Source organism: Microchirus variegatus (assembly GCF_963457635.1).
Source record: "Microchirus variegatus genome assembly, chromosome: 21".
Lineage (NCBI taxonomy): Eukaryota > Metazoa > Chordata > Actinopteri > Pleuronectiformes > Soleidae > Microchirus > Microchirus variegatus.
Window position 1 is genome coordinate 419,755 of NC_139822.1, and position 23,076 is coordinate 442,830.

General features: G+C 40.0%; 1 protein-coding gene across 1 annotated transcript in view; it reads left to right on the forward strand.

Annotated features, from left to right (window-relative positions):
* rock2a (rho-associated, coiled-coil containing protein kinase 2a) overlaps positions 1 to 21,705 on the forward strand; it is a gene marked incomplete at both ends in the record, with an annotated part of 37,748 nt that extends 16,043 nt beyond the window's left edge. The window contains 31 exons of the mRNA XM_083908238.1: positions 4,995 to 5,076; positions 5,182 to 5,282; positions 5,451 to 5,588; positions 5,737 to 5,997; positions 7,456 to 7,600; positions 7,685 to 7,823; positions 8,023 to 8,114; positions 8,870 to 9,029; positions 9,156 to 9,210; positions 10,083 to 10,171; positions 10,259 to 10,307; positions 10,693 to 10,828; positions 11,818 to 11,909; positions 12,337 to 12,583; positions 13,579 to 13,685; positions 14,390 to 14,549; positions 15,121 to 15,281; positions 15,507 to 15,691; positions 15,792 to 15,861; positions 16,143 to 16,246; positions 16,698 to 16,884; positions 17,422 to 17,515; positions 17,611 to 17,705; positions 17,804 to 18,001; positions 18,133 to 18,301; positions 19,588 to 19,658; positions 19,742 to 19,830; positions 19,949 to 20,027; positions 20,118 to 20,385; positions 20,523 to 20,736; positions 21,627 to 21,705. Coding sequence (XP_083764364.1) covers positions 4,995 to 5,076; positions 5,182 to 5,282; positions 5,451 to 5,588; positions 5,737 to 5,997; positions 7,456 to 7,600; positions 7,685 to 7,823; positions 8,023 to 8,114; positions 8,870 to 9,029; positions 9,156 to 9,210; positions 10,083 to 10,171; positions 10,259 to 10,307; positions 10,693 to 10,828; positions 11,818 to 11,909; positions 12,337 to 12,583; positions 13,579 to 13,685; positions 14,390 to 14,549; positions 15,121 to 15,281; positions 15,507 to 15,691; positions 15,792 to 15,861; positions 16,143 to 16,246; positions 16,698 to 16,884; positions 17,422 to 17,515; positions 17,611 to 17,705; positions 17,804 to 18,001; positions 18,133 to 18,301; positions 19,588 to 19,658; positions 19,742 to 19,830; positions 19,949 to 20,027; positions 20,118 to 20,385; positions 20,523 to 20,736; positions 21,627 to 21,705 — 4,116 coding nt within the window. The remainder of the gene's footprint in view (positions 1 to 4,994; positions 5,077 to 5,181; positions 5,283 to 5,450; positions 5,589 to 5,736; positions 5,998 to 7,455; positions 7,601 to 7,684; positions 7,824 to 8,022; positions 8,115 to 8,869; positions 9,030 to 9,155; positions 9,211 to 10,082; positions 10,172 to 10,258; positions 10,308 to 10,692; positions 10,829 to 11,817; positions 11,910 to 12,336; positions 12,584 to 13,578; positions 13,686 to 14,389; positions 14,550 to 15,120; positions 15,282 to 15,506; positions 15,692 to 15,791; positions 15,862 to 16,142; positions 16,247 to 16,697; positions 16,885 to 17,421; positions 17,516 to 17,610; positions 17,706 to 17,803; positions 18,002 to 18,132; positions 18,302 to 19,587; positions 19,659 to 19,741; positions 19,831 to 19,948; positions 20,028 to 20,117; positions 20,386 to 20,522; positions 20,737 to 21,626) is intronic.
* Between the last annotated feature and the right edge of the window lie 1,371 nt (positions 21,706 to 23,076).

A 23,076-nucleotide genomic window follows, 5' to 3' on the forward strand; every position in this document is an offset into this window, starting at 1 on the left:
GGCAATACTAGAATACAATACAATACAAATCACTTACCAATGTTGTAATAAACGTACATTGGCAGGAAAGTGTCATCAAAGTACATTGCCAGGAAAAATATGTTTTGAGTACCGTATAATCTTATATTGAATCAGGATATATCCATATTTTATCCGATGCCCACTTGCGGAATGTGCTAACCTGGACTTTTTAAAATTCAGATTACAGCAATTATTATTAGCGTGAAAATATAACCTGAAGTTGTATGACATATTGTATTTGGTGCTACTACAGCAGCAGTGCCTTTAACATTGACCTCAGTGAAAATGGCTAAAGTCATGGCCATGCATTCTATGCATATATGCATAAATTATGCCAAGACATGACCGATGACACTGCTGGTTTCAGCCATGTACCTGTCCCTGCTCTTTGAAGATGCATCGTCCATGTACTTGCACATAACTTTTGTTTAATCGATAGCCACTTCTGTAGCTGCTGTGCATATTTTTAGTTGCAGACAAATGTAGTGGCAGGAGCAGAGAATGCTGCCTCAAAGGAAATGACTTGCACTCAGGGACTGGCTTCATGACACACCAACATTATCTGCCAGCCGCGGGGTGGGGTGGATCATTTCCTGTACTGTCTGCTCAGAGGGAGATCCTTGTGTGTGTGTGTGTGTGTGTGTGTGTGTGTGTACACACACGACAACCTCTCTCCACCTCCTGGCGTGTGTGTGTGTGTTTTTTCCCTTAAATAGTAGTTTTGTGTGAGGTCAGTCCTTTAATGGGGAAGTGAAGTTGAGATGATGGAACAGAGTGTGCAGTTGGTTACATACTGACTGCAGCCGAGCAGAGAGCGATGTAGAGACCAGGAGGAGAAGCAGATAAGCCTGCAGGCCGGGGAGACTTTTAAAGAATTGTGCCACCCTGTCTCTTATTGTATTAATGGGAGTATGTGAAGAGAAAGATGAGTTTGAAAGGGACCAGTTTACAGCTCTGGGTCAGAGCTGTAGTCTTGTTTTCTGTTGTTATACTATTTGACCTAGTTCAGTGTTTAGAAAGTTCCTTATTGGTGGTTTAGTAATGCACAACTACTAAATGTTGTTAGACTTCCTCGCCTTTACACATTGTAACAATTACATTAATGGTTTGTCTGTCATTTTCCTCAATTAAAGTTTTCCCGACACTGTCATAGGTCCCATCATAAAAGAGTGTTCAGTTAATAGAACAGGCTTGCAGACTAGTTCCTAACCCATGAAGCTGCACAAGTGAGATATTGAACTTGGGCTCCTTGTCCTACCTGTAGTTTTCATTATTTATTTTTTTCTGTCATTTTCTTGATTCATTGAGCAGTTACTTCATCCATGGAACATCAGAAAAAGTTAGAAAATGTAGAAAAGGAGTACAGATGCACCAAAATGAAAATTGTTGGCCGAAACATAAACTCTGAAAGAAATGATTATGCCAACTCTGAACCATTGTTTTTTAAATTCTAATTTTGTTGTTATGGCTGGGACTGTGTATACTGTGTGTAATGTCAAGGCAATGCAATAATTGTATAGATTAATATTCATGTTTCAAAGAATAAATCAATTGAAGATCTATGAAAATATTTAGGAGAATCTCATCAAACATATCAGACAACGAGGGCGCACACCTCCCATCTGGAGCAGACGGACTAGACTTTTTTTCTGTGCTCTGCTCTCCTGCGCTGCACACTTCTCCACCTCCAACGCAGCCCAGATCATTTCTCTACGCGTTGCTTTATCCCTACATCCAAGTAATGGTCTTTATAAACGTAGTAGATCTTAGTAAAACACGTCGACGGACTCTTAAGAGTGCACTTTTCATTGCAGCCAAGTTTCGCTTTTGAGCAAAGAGACTTTCCAGCATTTCACTCATTGGCTGCTAGCCATTTTCAGAGCAGAACTGCCACGCGTTTTACAGCATTTTGACTGATTTCCCAAGACCCACAAAACAGTGTGTTCTATGACTATGTAAACACCGAAACTACCAAAAGAAAGAGTAGACTCTCTTCTTTCGTCAAACGTCATTGGCAGTTAACTGTTGTATTTGAATTGACATCTATAGACATCATTGGCTGAGTTAATAGGTGTTGTTCCACTGTGTACTCGCATCTTGTAGGATCCGTTTTATTGGTGTTCCAAACTGATCTTTGACAGACTCTAGGCGGGAATAGACAGGCACCTGCTGGCCACAGTTTTTGCATGCATCATTACAAAATCCAAAATGTTTCAATCGTGTTGTTTCGGTGTTAAGTCTTTTGGCCGAAAATGCCTTTTTTCCGATGGCCGAATTTTCAGTGCATCGCTAATATTTAGGGTTTACTGGTCGTATTAGATTTTAACTTTTTCTTTTTCCAATATCTAATTAGTATATTTTGACTGATACTCTAGGGCCAACACTTAGTATTTGATTGACTTAATCCTGCATAGAGATATACTCCCCACTGCAGATATTATTAACATCATCCATATACGTATTGCAAGGGATGAACCAATACGGTACAATACAAATACATATTAATTGCTTCATTATTCATTACACAAATGTAAATAAAAATCAGCAACACTGTTTTATCCGAGTCGTGATTTGGGCTGAGTATTCCTTCTTGATAGTTGGAGAATTTCATAGAATTTCATACAGTTACAGACCTTTTCAACGCTCTAAAATGACTGCATCAGACTGATATCGGTATGGGCAGATACTCAAGTGTTTGGCATTGGTATCGGTATCAGTATCGGACACAAAAAAGTGGTATCGGGCCAACCCTTATTATTGCAGCATTGCTGTCAGCTGACAAGCCAATAGTAAAGCTTGAATATGTGGTCTATTATAACTCAGTCTTTATGGCTCTGCATGTCTCATGCATTTATCAAGACACAAAATGAACATATTTCTTAGACATATTCTGTAATTAGTTAGATAAGATATTAGACATTCTTGTGTGTTGACTTCTTGCATCATCTGTCATGTTATGTCCTTTAAACTGTTCATAAGCCATAAGCCATTTTTCATCTGTAGATAGTGCTGTGCCAGTAGTGTGTTAGATGCAGCCTCTAACTACTGACTACATGCCATATGGAGGTGGCTTAATCTTTTTACACCCACTGCCTCATGAAGGTCACAGAAACTGTGTGTTCCATCATTTGTCAACGAATATCGTTGAGGAGGCAGCTGTTGATAGAAAAATGATTCCTCCCTGCCTCTCGCTCTTTCTATCCTTCTCTCTGGAGGAGCAAAATCTGTCACTTTAAACCATTTTCTACATGTGTTGTTTTGGTAATCGGTCAGTCAGGTTGAATGAACTGAATGAAAAGTTTGCACGAGGGAAGGTGTTGGTTTAAATACGGATTTGCTGTGTGCAGTGATGCGGAACTACTTCTCCATGGAGTGGTGAGAAAACATACTGAAAATAAACTTCTGAGAAATGCAGTCATAGGTATTCACTCCCTCATGCTGGATGTCCACTGTATTCTTCATTGTTTTATACAGTGGCCCTGAGAGTTCAATACTCTGTATACTCTGCTGCACAATAAAAAATGCAAATGCATAACACACAAGCTTATTAATAAATTAACACTCGCAACACAACACAACCAAGTGCAGAATCACACTGCAAGAAGCACACATCTCAGAGTGAAGGTGTTTCCTGGAAATGCAAAGAAGGGATGGACCCATCTCGAACAATATTGATGTTGTTTTCAGGCGGATGCTATGTTGATTTTTTTAATAAATGTGTTGTGAATGTATTTTCATGACAAATGTCTCAGACCAGAGTAGGCCTGTTAGTCCCTCTCCACAACCATTTTGGAATTTCATCCCTCATTACAATATTAGAATGTTATCAATTTTGTAACATTTTCATACATCCTTTATGAAAATGTTTCCGGTTATTGTTACATGTCATGATGTAGTTGTTTACATTCTGTCCCCTGAAGGGCAGGCTAACATTTGGTTGCAACCAATCATTCGATATTACCAAGTGTCTACATCACACGTATACTTAAATATAAAAACCTCATACCAACCGCAGTTGTGACTTGTCCTCTCATGACTCTGCCTCACAAAACTAATTTAATGTATGGGAGCATGTGCATCTGTGTCTGATCCACAGATGTCAGACAGATAATCGTGTACACTCAGACCTAATTTGATCACAGAGGACAGAATCGTGTCTGTTTATATTTCCAGAGAGTTCAGGGAAGTGGTCATAGAAGATGCGTTTTAATACTAGGTGAGAACAGATGAAATTAGAGCTGTCCACTTATGATGAGCAGGTGTTGGTACCAGGTCTAAACAGGGCCTCTGTGGACCTTGGAAACATTTCTGATGTGATGAGTGCAACACACTTGTTTTTGTGTTGTGTGTATTTGCATAACCATTCCTGTGTAGGTGGACAGCATGTGATATTCACACTCGGGTTGGGTAAAAGAACTAATTATAACTACAAAGGATCACTCATTTATCCTCAACTAACTAATTATAGATAATAATAATATTTTTTTCTGACAGCTACTGACATTTGGTCTAAAATATATTAATTTTTAAAACTTTTGTCCTCAGGAAAATTGCAGCTAAATCATGAAAACAAAGCCGCTCTAACCTAGATAATGGATTGTTGCTTTTTTGATTTGCTAATTTCATAGTTTCAATTCTGGATTTTGATTTAAAAACTATTAATTGTTTAGCTTCTGACCAGTACATGTTCTTTCTTAGTAATAATGTGTTATATCTTTCTCCTAGCTTGTGGTACAATGCTGTGTACTTGAAGTGAATACAGCGTTTTTGCTTTTGTGCACCACTGCATAGTTTTTTTTTGTTGCACCTGATGTCTTTTCTGAGAGGGAAGATTCGTAGACGACACACCCCTCGATGCTGCTCTCACTCTCAATGCTCCTTATGGTATTTGCTGACTTTGAAGAAACTGAGAGGTGAAATGCCTTTGACATGATGGCATGACTCATGCTGATGTTTTCATTTTCTTCATGTAGGACTCCATGAATGCCCTGGTCTTAGACTTGGACTACCCTGCACTACGCAAGAACAAAAACATTGAAAACTTCATAAACAGATGTAAGTAGTCTTCTGTGTGTCAGTGAGTGGGGATATTGTTGTGGTATTGCATTGAGATGACGCTGTTAACAGATTGTTTATTCTCTTGATGCTGTTGATCCCCAGATGAGAAAGTCATAGGACAAATTCGAGACCTCCAGATGAAGTCTGAAGACTTTGACAGAGTGAAAGTCATTGGTCGAGGGGCATTTGGTGAAGTCCAGCTGGTGAGTATTAAGCCTCTTTCACACTAAAAGTAGTGAGTTTTCTACTAAAAAATGCTTTGCGTTATTTTAACTAATAATTCCTAACTTTGTCAAAATGCCTCTGTCCTTGGAGAGCCCATATTCTCTATTCTATTTCTCTCTGACTGATATCTTCCCTTCATCATACAGGTCAGACATAAAGCCTCACAGAAGGTTTACGCCATGAAGCTGCTGAGCAAGTTTGAAATGATCAAGCGCTCAGACTCTGCCTTTTTCTGGGAAGAGAGGGACATCATGGCCTTCTCTAACAGTCCGTGGGTTGTGCAGGTGAGACACTGTTGTACTTTACAATCTTTTGTTAACTTTTGCTTTATTTACATTACTTTACAGTTTACAGAAATGAATCGATTACTATGAAATAGATGGGTCATTTTCTGGTTACTGTGACAGAAAAGTGTCCTGTTTCCTTGTTCAGTTGTGCTGTGCCTTCCAAGATGAGCACTACCTCTACATGGTGATGGAATACATGCCAGGAGGTGACTTGGTCAATCTGACCAGTACCTATGATGTACCGGAGAAATGGGCCAAGTTCTACACAGCAGAGGTTGTGATGGCCTTGGATGCTATTCACTCCATGGGCTTCATCCACCGCGACGTCAAGCCAGATAACATGCTCCTGGACAGACTTGGACACCTCAAGCTGGCCGATTTTGGCACATGCATGAAGATGGACTCAGTGAGTTTTTTTTTTTTTTTACAATTTTGTACTTTTGTCATATGATTTTTTGCCTTTCAGACCTTCTTAGCATTATCCATTATCAAGACATACACCCAATTTTTACCTTTTCCTATATTAAGTACTGTATACCATGTGACAAGGATATTCATATATCATTATATCATAATTTCTTGAGAAATTCATGAAATTGTCACCCCAGCCATCTTCATTGACTTCATTGAGTTAGTTTGACGACGGTCAGTCCCCATATACACACTTTTTTTTTTATCTTATGGGGAGAAAGTTTAAAGTTCATTTTAAAAGTAAATCTTGTTTTTATCAGTGAACTGATTTGTTGTGTTCATTGTATATTTATGGTGATTTTATTTATTGGTTATTAACCAAGATTTCAGCGAAGAGGAGCAGCAATTTTAGAATTGTGACTGCTGTTTCACATGTCTCAATAGCCTGCTTTTAATTTACTGGCTTGTTATTGTTTTGTTATGTATTACTGAGAAAACATGTAAATGAGAACAGCTTCAGTTTACAGACTTAATCAATGTTGTAATTACACAAACTTGCGACATGTACTATGTTTTGACCAGGACATGGCTTCTTAGTCTGATTTAAGGTATATAGGGTTGCACAATTTTCAAAAGTGAAACCTTTCCATTAGGGATGGGGCCAATCCGATCCGCTATTGGGGTCCGAGACCGATATAATTATCGGATAGGAAATTTCCGATCCAAGAGATGTCTGATCCGATATGTCTGTGCTTTAAATGTTGTCTGCGGAAATGTCTCCACAAGTGATTCCATTACTGCTCTGCTAGTTGGCTGCAAAAAGTGAAATGGATTTCCTGAGCGGAGGCGTGTCTCAATGAGACGCGGAGTAATGATGCACGCCTCGGTTCAGGAAATCCATTCCACAGTTTGCAGCCAGCTAGCAGGCGAGCATTATTGACCAGTCACCGTTTTAAGACGCCTGCTCGCTGAGGAGAACAGTACTGACAGCGGGATAAAAACAATGAAAATCACACTCCTCCAAGCCAGGGTTTAGCTGGTATGCCTTTTGGCCATTGTCATGTGAATCTGGCCAGCAAAAAAAAAATGTCACCGGACAAAATGTACAATGTACGTACATACGTCATACTTGGAGTTTATCAAAGCCTTACATAAAATCAACAATATGATAATAATATTAAAGCAAAAAGAGAATCATTATCGGAATAGTATCAGTATCAGCAGATATCTAAATTCAGGGATCGGATCAGAAGTGAAAAAAACTGGATCGTGTATCCATACTTTCCATGAAAATGAACAGAAATTAATGGGAATCAACTATGATTTGAGAAATTGAATATACTTGGTAGATAATATATTTTAGCATCGTCTTGGCTAAAACAATCAGATTTGATACAGTTGTGTATCAGTGCTATTCCTCAATCACAGGCGCTTATAATCTTTTCCTCTGCAGACCGGCATGGTGCATTGTGACACAGCAGTTGGGACTCCAGACTACATCTCTCCTGAGGTGCTCAAGTCCCAGGGAGGAGACGGATATTATGGGAGAGAATGTGACTGGTGGTCTGTAGGGGTCTTCATCTTTGAGATGCTTGTCGGTGAGAAAATCGTCTCATTAAGTTGTCCTGAGTGCATAAAACAAGAGCTGCCACTTTTTTTCACTAACTGGCTGTTGCTATTAGGTGACACGCCTTTCTACGCCGACTCTCTGGTGGGAACGTACAGTAAAATAATGGACCACAAGAACTCACTAAACTTCCCAGATGATGTAGATATCTCCAAAGATGCTAAGAATATCATCTGTGCTTTCCTGACTGACAGGTATGAAAAGATCCAGTTCTCATAAAATAAAGCCATGAAACAGGATGAGCTGGATCTATTTGTGCTCATTTTTCTCACTGGTCTTATTTGTTAAGCTTTAGAGAATATTCAGGAAAAAGGCTATGTTGCTGACATCACTGATATTGCTGTAGGGTAGCCTTTATCACTGCTCTACAAATCATTCACTCTTTGTTTTAAGGGAGGTACGATTAGGCAGGAACGGCGTGGAGGAAATCAAACGACATCCTTTCTTTAAGAATGACTTGTGGACTTTCGACACCATCAGAGACGGTTAGTATGAATACAGAGTTCAAGAGCGTCGTCTGGTCCCATCAGATTCTTAACAGGAGCCTCTTCTGAACAGCAGCTGCATTATAATAATAATAACAACAATAAGGCTGGCTTTACACGACAACGCTTCCGGGTGAAACCGACAAAATATTTTATTAGATGTGCCTTTCGTTTAGACGGCTTTTGGGGCTTAAAAACGCAAAAAAATGAACCCACCCTCCAGAGTGGAAATCTTAAAAACGCTCCACTGTCTCGTTCCTGTCTAAAGGGTTTAAAGCGCAAAAGTGTGCTCTGAGCTGCTCACGCTGGCTATCCTCCCGTACGTGTTGACGTCAGATCCATGTGCAGTACAGACAAACAACAACAAACATGTTGGATCATATCCATCAGTCGGACATTCAAGTTGCCTTAGCTGCTCTGATACCTATCCAGGAGTCATTTCAGCAATAAAGCTGACTTAATGTGCATGTGCGCGCTCCTGGTCTTCTTGTATGGCAGTGCTTAACAGTGCCCCCTAGCCACCTGGCATGCATACTACATCAAATTTCACACACTTGCGTCACCGTGTGCATGCAGAGTTCCACCCAAAGACGCTCGTCTAAACGCGAAATAACGCCACTTTTGCAGTATGTTTTCAGATCATTGTTGTGTAAATCTAGCCTAAGAAGAAGATAAAAACTGAAATTTCTGTTATTTACCCACCATTCTAATCTATATCCAGAATTTCACCTTCACCCCTCTCTGTCCTCCCTCAGCGGTTGCCCCTGTGGTCCCAGAGCTGAGCAGTGACATAGACACCAGCAACTTTGATGAGATTGAAGAAGACAAAGGTGATGTGGAAACATTCCCCACACCTAAGGCCTTTGTTGGAAATCAGTTACCATTTGTTGGCTTCACTTACTTCAAAGAAGACCAGTAAGTCGTCAAATTTGTAACCGTCTGCAGACATTTTGGTACCTCGACATATACATGCATTAAAAGATAGAATATAGATTTTTTTTCTCAGATGTGGTCTTGACTGTTGTTCATTTTCGTCTCCAGATTATTAAATGCCTCCAACAATTCTTCAGTGTCCCATGAGAATTCAAAAGGAGAGGTGGGTGCTTTCTCTTCCTGTTCAGCAAATACAGCAACTTGAGCTCCTCATGAAAATAATCCAGGCTTTGGTTTACAATGTTCATCATATTGAGAGGCATTAAGGATCATGATAGAACAGACTCGGAAGAGGATTTCTTTTCCTGATCCTGTGATTTATTAGCACTTTGGTGGAATTTCTATGTTCTGAGCTCTAAAGAAAGACTTGAGTGGTGTTCAGTGTAAGTGGCTGAGTTAATCAGAGAAAGTCTTAGTGACATTGGTGAGATAGTGTCATTGCAAAACTGGCTTTTTGTTTGGATCTTTGAGAATTAATATATTTTTGAAAAATGACCTCCGTATATTAAAGACTTATTATATTTATATTTATTTTGAGGGTAACTTGTTTTCTAATCTCCAGAAAGAGCTTATTCTCCAAGTTAGTTAGTTGCTTTTATATATATTTTAGCAAGATTGTGGCCCGAGTTATTACTCCAATGTCATGATTATTGATGAATTGTGTGCATTCTTTTACTAGAAAGTCACACAAAATTTAAATTTTCAGTTAGAACACGTGCAAACAATACAAATTATAAGACAAAAGATAAAAAAAATGGATGGAGAACAAAGCACAATAATTATTAATAATTACAATAATAATTCATTTAAAGTTATTAGGAGTCTGAAGATCTTTCCAGGACCAATATATTTTAGATTTTTTGTTCGTCAGTTACAGTATGTAAACTGCTTCACTGCTTGGTTCACATTACAGACTCAGGAAAGATGGATGAGGATGTTTTTTTTTACTCAAACATTTGATCAAAAAAGTCAGTATATCAGTCTTCAGTCAGTCGTGTGTGAATTATTATTATTTATTTTTTTTTGTCTTTCCAGTCAGCAGCACTGCAGAAGAAACTTCACCAAGTAGAGGTGCAGCTCAATAATGAGAAACAGGCCAAAGATGATATGGAGCACAAATACAGGTACAGTCACTGTTACTCTAGTGATGGTGACACGGTGCAGTGGCTTTAATTCTTAAAGTCTTATAAATGTCCTGTTTCCTTTTCCAGAGCTGCCACTAGTCGTATGGACAAAATCTCTAAAGAGCTGGAGGATGAGGTAGGCTAATTATTTTTAAATCACTGTAAAGAATATCTATATTCTGCAAATAATATCTACTTTGACGACACACCTCTGGCATTAGCTGAATTCTGCCTTCCTCATCCATAGTTATGGCTTTTCCCAAGGCCTGCGTTTATTAGTCAGAATAATGACTTCTTATGATCCACATTTGAACGTGTTTCGCTTGACTACCACCGTGTCATATTCAGTAAAGATCAGCCAGAGTGCTTGCAGTATTCTAATAGCTACATTAAAATGTCTGTCTGGATTGGGATTAGTGTTAAATCCCAGTTGAGCATTTCTCATAAAGTTATGGAATCACGGCACCGTGAAACCAGCCCTACGAGACGTGTTGTACAAAGTGTGTAATGATCAATTTTAGGTGAGTGGAAGGAAGAACCTGGAGTCGAGTCTGAGGCAGCTGGAGAGAGAGAAGGCGCTGCTGCAGCACAAGAGCCTGGAGAGCCACCGGAAGGCAGAGAACGAGGCTGACAGGAAGCGCTGCCTGGAGAATGAAGGTGACGGGGAGAATATTTGATCATGTATTAATCAAATTGTTTTGTTTGGTTTAACACAGTATCACTGTTATATTTACTATACTATATATATTTTTCATCCTGCCTGACACAGAATTGATGATTAAATCTCTTTTAGCTCCTTACGCTTTTATAAATAGAGTAGTGGAATCATAATATAACGTTTGTTTCTATATTTTCCCCCCTTTCATATAATACAAGTGACTTTGTACATGGATATGCAGTTTTGGGGTTTGACCACTGGGTGGTGCATCAGCATTGATAGTGTATGTAGGTTTACTTCAGGTAATAATGAGCAGCAGGTTTGGGGAGATTGTGAGATTTGGGGAGCAAACAGTTTTATGATCCCCTCAATAGCAGCAAAATGTTTGTGCTGTGGAAGATTATTGTGATTGTTTTGATGATTATTGGACTGAACTATTGAACCTGTCCTATTGAGCCCTGTGCATGCATTTACTGCGCACACAAATATCAATAAAGCACTAATAATCGGCTTTGGTACCCAAAGCAAATTCTCCTTGTCCACAACTCAACGAAATAAATCAAATGTGTAGTGCACTCTTCATTTATGTCTCACACAGGAGTCTTTTTTGAAATAAGCTCTATTACAATCACAATTTCATCCACTGAGCTCAGTAACATTACCTATTTCAGCTGTATGGCCTCCGTCCAAAGCACTTATACAATTTGCTGTATATTGTATGTTCATGGAATAGGTTACAAATTACTTTAAAACCCGAGCATATAATGTCTTGGAAAATGGTTTAGGGAAAACTTCAAGTTCACATTATCACATCTATACTGTTACTTACTGTTGGAATGCACATTGGAATTCTTCTGTCTTTTGTTTCTCTTATAAACCATACATAAGAAATGTTACGCAGGCCAAATCTTTATCTGGATTCTTTATTTATATCAGTCAGAGTTTATAGTGACAGATACATTGGTCTGTGTTCTTCTGTGTTGTGCAGTAAACGGCCTGCGAGACCAGCTGGACGACATGAAGAGAAGAAACCAGAATTCACACATTTCAAATGAGAAGAACATTCACCTACAGAAACAGGTCAGTGGAGTTAACGGTGAAGGGATTACGATTCAAGTCATCAGGGGTGATAATGAGAGTTTTTCCTTTGGTAATATAATGTGGTGAAGCAAATATTATTAAAGCTTGAGTCCATCATTTCTTTCTAAAACACCTCTTATTTTTTGATCCTCTACAAGTTTCAATAGCCATTAATAATTAAATTATTTGTAAAAAAAAAAAAATCCAGTGTATGTAGTTCTCATATTCCTCAAATAAACACAACCAGTCATTTCGTGCAGAATGAACACATTCGTTTCTGAAGTAAGTGTTGCTCACCAACCTGCCAACAAATAACATAAAAAAGGTGTTTCACAATTTTTCAAACTCAAGCTTTAACAAAGAGATTTAATAAACTGATGAGAAACCCAAAGTCAACTCCAAATTACTCTACACTTTCCTCCATTAGCTGGAAGAGGCCAACACGCTGCTTCGGGCTGAGTCTGAGGGAGCGACGAGGCTCCGTAAAGCCCAGACCGAAAACAGCAAGCAGCTGCAGCAGCTAGAGGCCAACGTACGCGAAGTGCAGGACAAATGTTGCCTGCTGGAGCGTAGCAAGCTCAGTCTGGAGAAGGAATGCATCAGCCTGCAGGCGGCTCTGGAGACGGAGAGGCGAGAGCATAGCCAGGGCTCAGAGACCATCAGTGACCTTATGGGTGGGTGAAATACAAACATGTTATGCAATACAGGAAAAAAAAATCTTCTCTGGCATGGAAAGTCTTTGCATACATGAACATTCTTTTGGTCAAAAACAAAGAACATGGGTCTTCTAACAACTCTAGAAAACATAAACCAAACACGGCAAATGTGTGTGTGATCGGAAAAAACACTTTTGTAGTGAGTATGAAGAATAGTTGATAACATTTTCTCAGTCACTATAGGATTGTTTATTTATTTTGTTTTTTACGGGTTGAAAATTCTGGTGTCTTATAAACAGAGAGGGGGCGCCAGAGAGAGAGGAGGCTTTCCTGGCTTCAAGTAATAATTTGCTATGCAGAGTGGTTTTCATTAAAGCCCATTCAGAAAACCACACATTCACTATCTGTATTTGTATGTGTGTGAGGCTGAGGAATGTATTTCTAAGAGCTTTAATTTAAAGAGGTTTTTGTGGAGTCTACATCTGAAGGTTTGTCACACTGGTTGAACATATCTTAGTGTAGAGAATGAATGTGATCACCTGCTCCTTTGCAGCTGATCCATGTGTGACAGTTGTCGGTAGTGGACTGAGGTTTCATTTCAGTTCCCAGGATGCATTTGTGTGTTTGTTCAAGGGAGTTTGTTTACTTCAGGGCCAATAATTTCACCACAAGTGGATTAAAGCAGCACTTGGACTATTTAATCTGCCCGATTAAAGCATTTATCTGAGGGTGTGAATTGAGGGGAAGATCACATTTGAAGCAAACGCAGCTCAGTTAACACCGGATTCCTGCTCATTTCTGTTAAACTGCTGCAATGAACCAGATTATTGCATTAAAAATATAATTACTATTAACCATGTAAATAGTCAGATCATAATCAAAATATATGAAATTTGTTTTCAGTAACACAAAGCATCCAGCAACTGAAGTGATTAGTTTTGTTGACGGTAGATGCTTGAGTTGGACTTATTCCTGTTTTTGACACATGCTTCTCTGATGAATATGTCCTATAGGACGGATCTCTGGTCTGGAGGAGGAGGCACGTCAGCAGAGACAGGCTCTGTCCAAAGCTGACACTGAGAAGAGACAGCTTCAGGAGAAACTCACTGATCTGGAGAAGGTAATTCAGATATTCTGACTTTAAATGAAAACCTGATTTTTAAACATTACTTAATATTAAGGCGGCCTTGAACACCCTTTTTTGTGCTTCAGAGTTCTGAAGTACATAAATCTTTTTTTAGGGTTGGCAGTGTGAGGCTATTTGAACAGCTCCAGTAATATTATCTTCATCATACATTACTTAAGTTTGTCAGCTTACATACTGTGTTTTTCATACAGGAGCCTGTACTTGCATCTTTTCTTTTCAAACTATTTTGTCTATGTTAAAACCCAGTTTCAGACTGCGTATTTGGCACACTGCCTTGGTCTGGTCATCACTCCATTCATTCTCTCATAGCTGTACTCAGCATTTTGTTTCCCTTTCAATGCAATTTTTTTAAGACCCTAATGTACCGAGTACCTTGTAGAGTGATGGCTGCCATCATATTTTCAGAAATGTATCCTAAGAAAAACTCTTTCTCTAGTGGTGATTTCTTGCATTTAAAAATTCAAGCTTTTTTCATGGAAACCATTGTTCAGTGCCACGTGGTCTCCTGATGGGCTGTAAAACTACTGCATGTGGGCTGTGAGAGGTCATTAAAAATAGATTAGAATTTAAACTATGGCATTAAAATCATAATTATGTGATTTACAATATGAGCAATATTGTTGCTCCTGGTGTCCGTCACCTTACCTCTGCACCACACTTGTTTCTTCTCTGTGTAGGAGAAGAGCAACAAAGAGATTGATTTGACCTACAAGCTGAAGGTGCTGCAACAGGAGCTGGAGCAGGAGGAGACTTCTCATAAGACCACCAGGGCACTGCTGGCAGACAAGAGCAAGATCAAGGTGACCATTGAGGGCGCCAAGTCAGAGTCCATGAAGGGTGAGAGCACTGACCTAGTGTTTCCTCCGTGTTGTTCTCTTGTTTACCTCAACACAACACTTTCTTTCCAACCCGGTCTGGACATCGTATCTAGTGAAAGGAAATATTGAAACTGTGTCTGCATTTAGCTGTAACTTAAAATTCCTGTGCATGAAGTTGTATTTGTATATGTAAATAAATATTTACTGCATTACAGTAAAGAGGTGGAGTAATTGGTAGTAATTCTGAATGTTATAGCAGCTATGACGGAACAGAAAATGCTGTTATCAGCACTGCATTTGAATCCAAATTACAGTATTTTTTCCTCCGACTTCCTGGAAACTACAGTCAGAGTGACAAAAAACAATTGTGTTCAATTTCCTATTTATTGTAAAAAAAACTTTTTAAACACACATAACATTTGTTTTCTGAGCTACAAAAAACTGGTTGACCTTTTTTTTTTAAATGTGCTTTTCATTTAAAAATAAATATATGTGCGTTCCAGCTGTCGCTATGTATAAACCTAAATAAAAAGGATCCAATGGCCTTTTCACATTCTAAAAATCTTATCTCATCCTTCGTGTCCACGCAGAGATGGAACAGAAGCTGGCGGAGGAGCGATCGGCCAAAATGCGTCTGGAGAACAGAATACTGGAGCAGGAGAAACACAGCAGCATGATGGACTGTGACTATAAACAGGCCTTGCAGAAACTTGATGAGCTGCGTAGACATAAGGACCGACTGACTGAGGAGGCAAGTGTTTATCATGTGTGCAGGACGTCAAAGAAGTGTGTTTAGTTATTAAATGTCCCCCACAACAGTTAGCCCTGCAGCGTATGTAGCACTGAGTCCATTCTCAGGGCAGAGTGGAAGAACTGTTATTCATCGACAGTTTAAAAACAGAAAGTGACAATATAAACATTACAAACGCAGCCACCTCTTTTACTCCTTTTCTCTTCGTTTTGTTCACACTATCAGGTGAAGAACTTGACGCTGAAGATCGAGCAGGAGACCCAGAAGCGCACGCTGACTCAAAACGACCTGAAGGCTCAGATACAGCAGCTCAATGCTCTGAGAACCTCAGAGAAACAGCTCAAACAGGAAACTAATCACCTGCTGGACATTAAACGCAGCTTGGAGAAACAGAACCAAGAGCTGCGCAAGTCGGTTTCCTCTTCACTTGCCCTTTTTTTTCTACTCGAGCCTTCACAGTGTGCCAGTGCGAGGGCGATGACTAATGCAACTTTTCTTTTCTGTCCACAGAGAACGGCAGGACACTGACGGGCAGATGAAGGAGTTACAGGACCAGTTAGAAGCCGAACAGTATTTCTCTGTGAGTCTTAATTAACACAATGGTTTTGCTATACGTTTTCCTTGTAAATTCGGATTTAGTCATTGTAAAATGGACATTTATACATTACAAATCTGTGTTTTTTTGGTTATTCTAACACTTAACAAAACATGAATGATATGTTTCCCATAATTATGAAGACAAAGCAAGTGGCTTTTTATCAAACTTCTTAAATGTACAGTAGAAAACTCAACACAATGTACAGTATATGTTCCTGAATTATTGGGGTGAGCTGTCTCTGAACTGTTTCTGGTGTCTCCCAGACATTGTACAAGACCCAGGTTCGTGAACTGAAGGAGGAGTGTGAGGAGAGGAATAAACTCCTTAAAGATGTTCAGCAGTGTCTGCAGGAGCTACAGGAGGAGAGGTGCTTAATATGCTGTTTGAACATGAGTTTTTCCTTTTCTGTTTCTGTTTAAACACAAGTGACAAAACACAGTAGCTTTTTTTTAAGGTACGGATGGTTTGTTCATGTGTATTATTTGCCACCGCTGTACTTGTTAATGAGCCATATATGCTTCCACTCGTTTAAGGCATCAGTGAAACAGACCAGTGATTCTCAAACTGATCATTTCTAGGTGACACCATATGATTTTGGAGAATAACAAAAACATAAATAAAATTACATATTTTAGACTGAGAATTGTTCAAACATAAAACATGTCCTCGACAAACACAACATGTATGAAATAAAGACGCCATAAAATGTCAATCAGTCACTGCATCCCTTAGAATAAGAAAATAGCTGTTGGTCAATTTACACCTTATAAATGAGATGCTCTGGCCCGTGTTGGTGATAAACTGTTGACTTGTTTCAGGGACTCGCTGGCGGCTCAACTGGAGATCACTCTGACAAAGGCTGACTCGGAGCAGCTGGCACGCTCCATCGCTGAGGAGCAGTACTCAGACCTGGAAAAGGAGAAGATAATGAAGGAGCTGGAACTGAAGGAGATGATGGCCCGGCATCGCCAAGAGCTGACAGAGAAGGACATCACCATCGGCTCGGTGAGTTGCATTAAAGTAATAGTTTGTGTACAGAGATGGCTGCTGGCTGCCACTTAAAAAAGGCTCACCTTATAAAATCCACACTTACCTAAACCTATTATATCCCAATTATATGTTTATTCACTGCTTTATCTTTAAAGCAGTTCACTCTCACACTACAGCATTTTAGCTCATCTACTCTCTTGTACATTTGTCACAAAATAACACATTCAAACTCCCTTTTGGAGGCAGCAGTGTGGATCCTCAACTCTGCTATGTGGAGTGAGCAGTTTAAAAGTGGACATACAGTAAAGATAGAAAACATATTCCTCTATTAACTGAACATAATCTAAGACTAGATGTCATGGACTTGATCTGGCATAGATTTAAGTTGGTGTCTAAAATCTGTTTAGTGCTGGCAGCCATGTTTTCAGTGAGCGTCTGTGTCTTAAGCTGGTTTCTGACAGGTCCAAATCCAGTGCCCACTCAGTTATGTTTGATTGAACAGATGGCAGACAGTTTAGACAGAGCTCAAACTTAATTCCTTGCTTTGTGTAGCTGGAGGAGGCCAATCGCACCCTGACCAGCGATGTTGCCAACCTGGCCAATGAGAAGGAGGAGCTGAACAACAAACTGACGGAGGCAATTGAAGGTATTAAAACTGTCTGAATGGCTAGAAGGTTAGACGAACACAAATTGTATTTGTCGAGGTTCATGTTGCTTAATTCCCTGTCTTTCCTCATTCAGAGTCAGAGAAGACAAAGGATTGGGAGCAGCAGATCAGCCAGATGAGGCTAGGATTTGAGAAGCAGCTGCAGTCTGAGAGAACGCTGAAAACACAGGCAAGATTTTAAACAACAAATCATAGATGAGATTCAAATTTCAAATGAAAGCTCTCAAAACATGTTGAAATATGACTTGCCCCTGTGCCAATCTACAGGCCGTCAATAAACTGGCAGAGATCATGAACAGGAAGGAGGTGCGTGGTGGTGGTGGAGGCAGTCGCCGTGGTAACGACACAGACATGCGGCGAAAGGAGAAGGAGAACAGGAAGCTGCAGTTGGAGTTGAGGTCGGAGAAGGAAAAGCTCAACAGCACCATCATCAAATACAACAGAGAGATCAACGAAATGCAAGCAGTAGGTGGCACAGTTGCGCAAGTTCTAGTGTTTTCATTCCACAAGGAAGACATTTTTCTCGTGGAATGAATGCAAGTCTTTCCTGCACATGCAATTCAGTATTTCACACATCATTTCCCTATTCTTTGTAGCAATTGGCGGATGAGAGCCTGATGCGTATTGAGCTGCAGATGGCCCTGGACAGTAAAGACAGTGATATTGAGCAGCTGAGAAATCGTCTGCAGTCGCTCAGTGTTCAGTCAATGGACTCTGCCAGTGTGAGCAGTGGACCAGATTTTGATGCTGATGATGCGTACACAGGTAAGTGCTTGACCACTTGCCTTAAAATATTGATTCTTCTACTCAGCTTCATGCTGTATTGATGTCTTGTCCTTCAGGTTAAAATAAATCTTTGAAAAAGTGTAAAAGTGGGTAGAGCCACTACGAAGCGGATTCCTAAAATGTCCTAAGAAGTATACTGCACATGTTTTTTTCAGTCAAAGTCATCTAAGGCTACTCTGACTTTCAGGGAGAAGCCCACATAAAGACTAGGGTTTTGAGATATTGACAAAAAAATAATATCGCCATATTTTCTGGGACTTGTAAGATAAAGATATTTAAAATGATATCCAACAAAATCTTTGTAAAAGGTCTGAAGTCTTTTAAAAGCTGAGTTGGTTAATTATATTCATGATAACATGTGAAACCTTCTGAAGTTTTGCGACATGAATCATGTGTAGGACAAGCTGTTAAACCAGAGTGTTTGTATTCTCTGAATTCCAATCTGAAGATTTTTTTTTTTTTTTTTTGTGCTGGTACCATGGCTGGGTTAGGGTTTGTTGTGGTCAGCGGTTTGCATAATCCTTTCTGTTATATCCCAGCAGGTGATGAAACATTTGTGACATTTGATAATGAATTATCAAACATATGACATTTATGGCCCCTTTCCGTTATGGTCCCGGCTCGGCTCGCTTCCCCTTGGCACGACGCGGTTTAGGTTGGAGACTTGCGACATTTCCCTGGTAATTGTTGGAGATTAATCCATGTTTTTAGGATTGTTAAGTAGTTTTAACTGTTCGGCTTGATTTTTGTGTCGAACGTCTCTTCCCGTGACTGCACTTTGACCAATCGGTTGCCGGCAGTCTTGTGACGTCACCTATAGTACCTACTCTGTACTCTTGGAACCTCGCCAGAGCAGATATAAAAAAAGTACCTGGTACCAGGTACTATGCTAGTGGAAATGCAACCTAACCGTGGCGAAGCGAGGCGTGAGGCGAGTAGAGCCAATGGAAAGATGCCATTAGAAACCAAACCACCTCCATGTGAGCAAGGTTTCTGTCCTGACAGAGATTGTGAGGCTGCTGGTGTCTGTATATTATCTTTTACACTCTCCTTCCTGTGGACGGTGTAAGACTACCTCCCGATCATGTGACCATGACCCTTGCTCACTGCATTCGCTCTGAGTGACATCAGCTCACACATGCAACTGGGGAACGTCAGCAGCTGTTGCTTTTCATTCATTTGTATTTAATTTACAGTGATACTGGTGGATTATTAATATGTTTATACTCACGTCCCATACTCCCTCTCCTTCTCCCACTAAAAAGAATCAAGACTTGAGGGATGGCTCTCTCTCCCTGTGAGAAACAACACCAAGAAGTTTGGATGGGCGAAAAAGGTATGAATAAATGAAGAGAGGCTTTGTTAGGCTGCAGCAGTGCTCGTCTTGATTTTCTCATGGTATCTGTTGTGTCTCTGCAGTATGTTGTAGTGAGCAGCAAGAAGATTCTCTTCTACAACAGTGAGCAAGACCGAGAGCAGTCTATTCCCTACATGGTGCTTGATATAGAGTGAGTATAACAACACTGAAGTTCAGTATAATTTCCTGTAAAGCTGTTCCTGTGTGTGTTAACCCCCGATGATATGGTTTGAAAAGAGAATGTAACAAGTTTCATCTCCGTCACAAAGCAAACTCTTCCATGTGAGGCCTGTCACTCAAACCGATGTGTACCGTGCTGATGCCAAAGAAATCCCCAGGATATTCCAGGTCAGTCTCATCTGGATAATATGTGAAATTTGATTGGTCATCACAAACCGAGAGCACAGATTCAGACTAAAATCCTCCCACATTTGTCAGATTCTTTATGCCAATGAAGGTGAGAGCAAAAAGGAGACAGAGTTTCCTGTTGAGCCACTGCCCATCGGAGAGAAATCCAGCTACATCTGCCACAAGGGCCACGAGTTCATCCCCACACTCTACCACTTCCCTACCAACTGTGAGGCGTGCACCAAGCCGCTGTGGAACATGTTCAAGCCGCCGCCTGCTCTGGAGTGTCGACGCTGTCACATCAAGTGCCACAAAGACCACATGGACAGGAAGGAGGAGATCATTGCTCCCTGCAAAGGTTAGATAGTCGATAATATTTTCTTGGCATCATGTGGTAATGCTCCATCACGTCTTAATCTTTTACACAGTAAATATAGAAAAAAAAGGGATTAATTAGATGTTTTGGTAACTGACTATATCCTCTTTTACCACCAGTAAACTATGACATATCTACGGCCAAGAACCTGCTGCTGCTGGCCGTGTCCCAGGAGGAGCAGCAGAAGTGGGTGAGCCGGCTGGTCAAAAAGATTCCCAAGAAGCCTCCGCCAGCAGAGCAGTTTGCACGCTCATCGCCACGCGCCTCCATGAAGGTCCAGGCCAGCCAGTCCATGAGGAGGCCCAGTCGACAGCTCCCCACCAGCAAGAGCAGGTAGAACTGAAGATGCAAGACAAGTCGGAACTTATTTTTGAATTTTCATCTTTGTATTTGTGTCATATGACAACTGATCTGAGATTTGGTTTAAATTAGGTTAACGCACATTAACGCGTGACACGTTTCCATGACGACTGACCGGAAAAAGACACGCATGACGTCAAGTTTTGTTCGCCACAACACTGGAGTCCATGCACCGTTTACCAGTTAGCTCCGTTAGCTGCATTAGCTCCTTTTAGCACCATTAGCGCAACCTACAGTGGAACTGGAGCGGTCTGTTTATTAAACGAAAAGAGCAGCGCTACAAATAACCAGCGTACCTGTGTAGTGCGTATGTGTGCCTCTGTTTTTAAAGTTTAGCGTTACTTTACAGACTCATTTTAACAATCGGGAGTCACGTAAACATCACATCACAGCACTAGTTAAAATACACACTATTTAGATAAAACTCAGATCACATAGATAGACCACTTATACTGTAGATGAATGCAGTATTTGTTCTCTTAAACGGTTGATGTAATATTGCAATATGACATTTATGATTCAGATGAATGCACGCTTACTGTGTTGCATTTATTTCTGTGTTGATACTTCACGTATTGTTGTAGATTTCTTTACGATAAAGCACCAGCAGGGAAATTGTACTATTATAGCCTCATTGCTGAAACCCGAATCGAAAGTCTATTTTCAGAGCATCATATTTTCAGAGTTCATGTATGTTTGTGTGGGTTTGAGGGCGACCTCAGTTTTCTTCATGTGTCGTGGGGGTCAGCGTTGTGTTGTGTGATATCTCTCTGGACAGCTGCGAGTCAACACATGGAAAGAATGGACTCTTGTTTATCTGCAGTAAATGTTACCTGGCCATCAGAACTGATTTCCCCTTTCAGATTGGAGGAATTTGGTCTCCAGGACTGGCACTGGGCATTGGATGATATCGATGATGACTGTTCCTCTATTCATTTCTGATGACTACATATGGTAACACTGTGTGTGCTGTGCTGGTGCTGTGCAGTGATTTCAGCAGCATAGACATCGAGTGTTTCAAAAGCCTCAGCTGCTTATTCTCTCGTTTGCCGCTCATTAAGACCGCAGCAGCTTGAAAGGCAAAAACCTTGATTCGGCGAGAATTTCAGAAATGTCTCCACCTATGTGACCTTGCGTTCTTTGACCTCAGCCCTCGCAGGTCAAATGGCTTCAAAGTGAGTCGAGGAGACTCCAACAGTGGACACGGGTTTAAATGACGACTTCTTCGATCCTTTGCTTCCTTCAGCCAGATGTAAACCTGTAAACAACATAACTCCTAAATGTGTGTATTTTTGTTTAAATAATATCTTTTTGCACTAAACGTGGCGACACAGTTGGTGATGGTGGTGGTGGTGATGGGCTGTGTGAACGCCCTCATTTACGAAATGAACGTACACCAGAAAACTGTGCATAGAATCTTGGCGTTGGCATTTATTAATATAGTGTCTACGATCAATTCTTAAGTTTAATCTGTATTCATGAACTTAAAGGCGGTTAAAAACGGTTACTACACTCAAATTCAAAATGCAGAGGTCTTTTAGGTTTCATTCATATGTTCTGACATAAGCACAATATCCACCTCTAAATAAAATGTATATATCCCTAACATATATTAGTCATTTCAAAGTAATAAACTTTCTGTTTTGCTGTACAAATTCAGCAAAACACCTAAAGGTGTACACTTAGATCATGTAATACAACGCTGAAGTTGTTCTCCACTTCGTGAACTCAAGTAACCAGGCATATCAGCAGCATGTTTATTCATAGGGGTGTGATATTTATTTATTTTAATGTGTCGGACGCATTTTTCATTTATCATAATGTGAACCTTTGAACCTGATGATTCTGCACTGGATTCTGTGATAAATGAGGGCCTCACTGTATTTGCATGTGCCACTTTGGTGTTTCGCTGGATAACTGGGATCTGTGGCTGCACTACAGGGTGTTTGAAAGGGAAGCTGATCTGTGGCTCATTGTCTTCTGGGTCACAATAAGATTCATACTTTTTACATTCTATGTTTTTTGTGGATGTGCAAATCATTTTATCTTCTCTACAACAAAACAGATTGATTCTATAACTTTCTCTACGGTCTGGACTGTGGGAAGAAAATACAGTACTGGACAAATTAGTAGTAAAAGTACTTTTTTAATTCAGTCAAGCCAGATAAAAACAACATATACACGGTCACATGATGCAATAGAAATAGCGCTGCAATTAAAGATTGTTTCATAATCAATGAATTTCTCAATCAATCCATTTGTTGTTTTTTCATGAACATGTTTGTTTTGCACAAACCAAAAATTATATGGTTT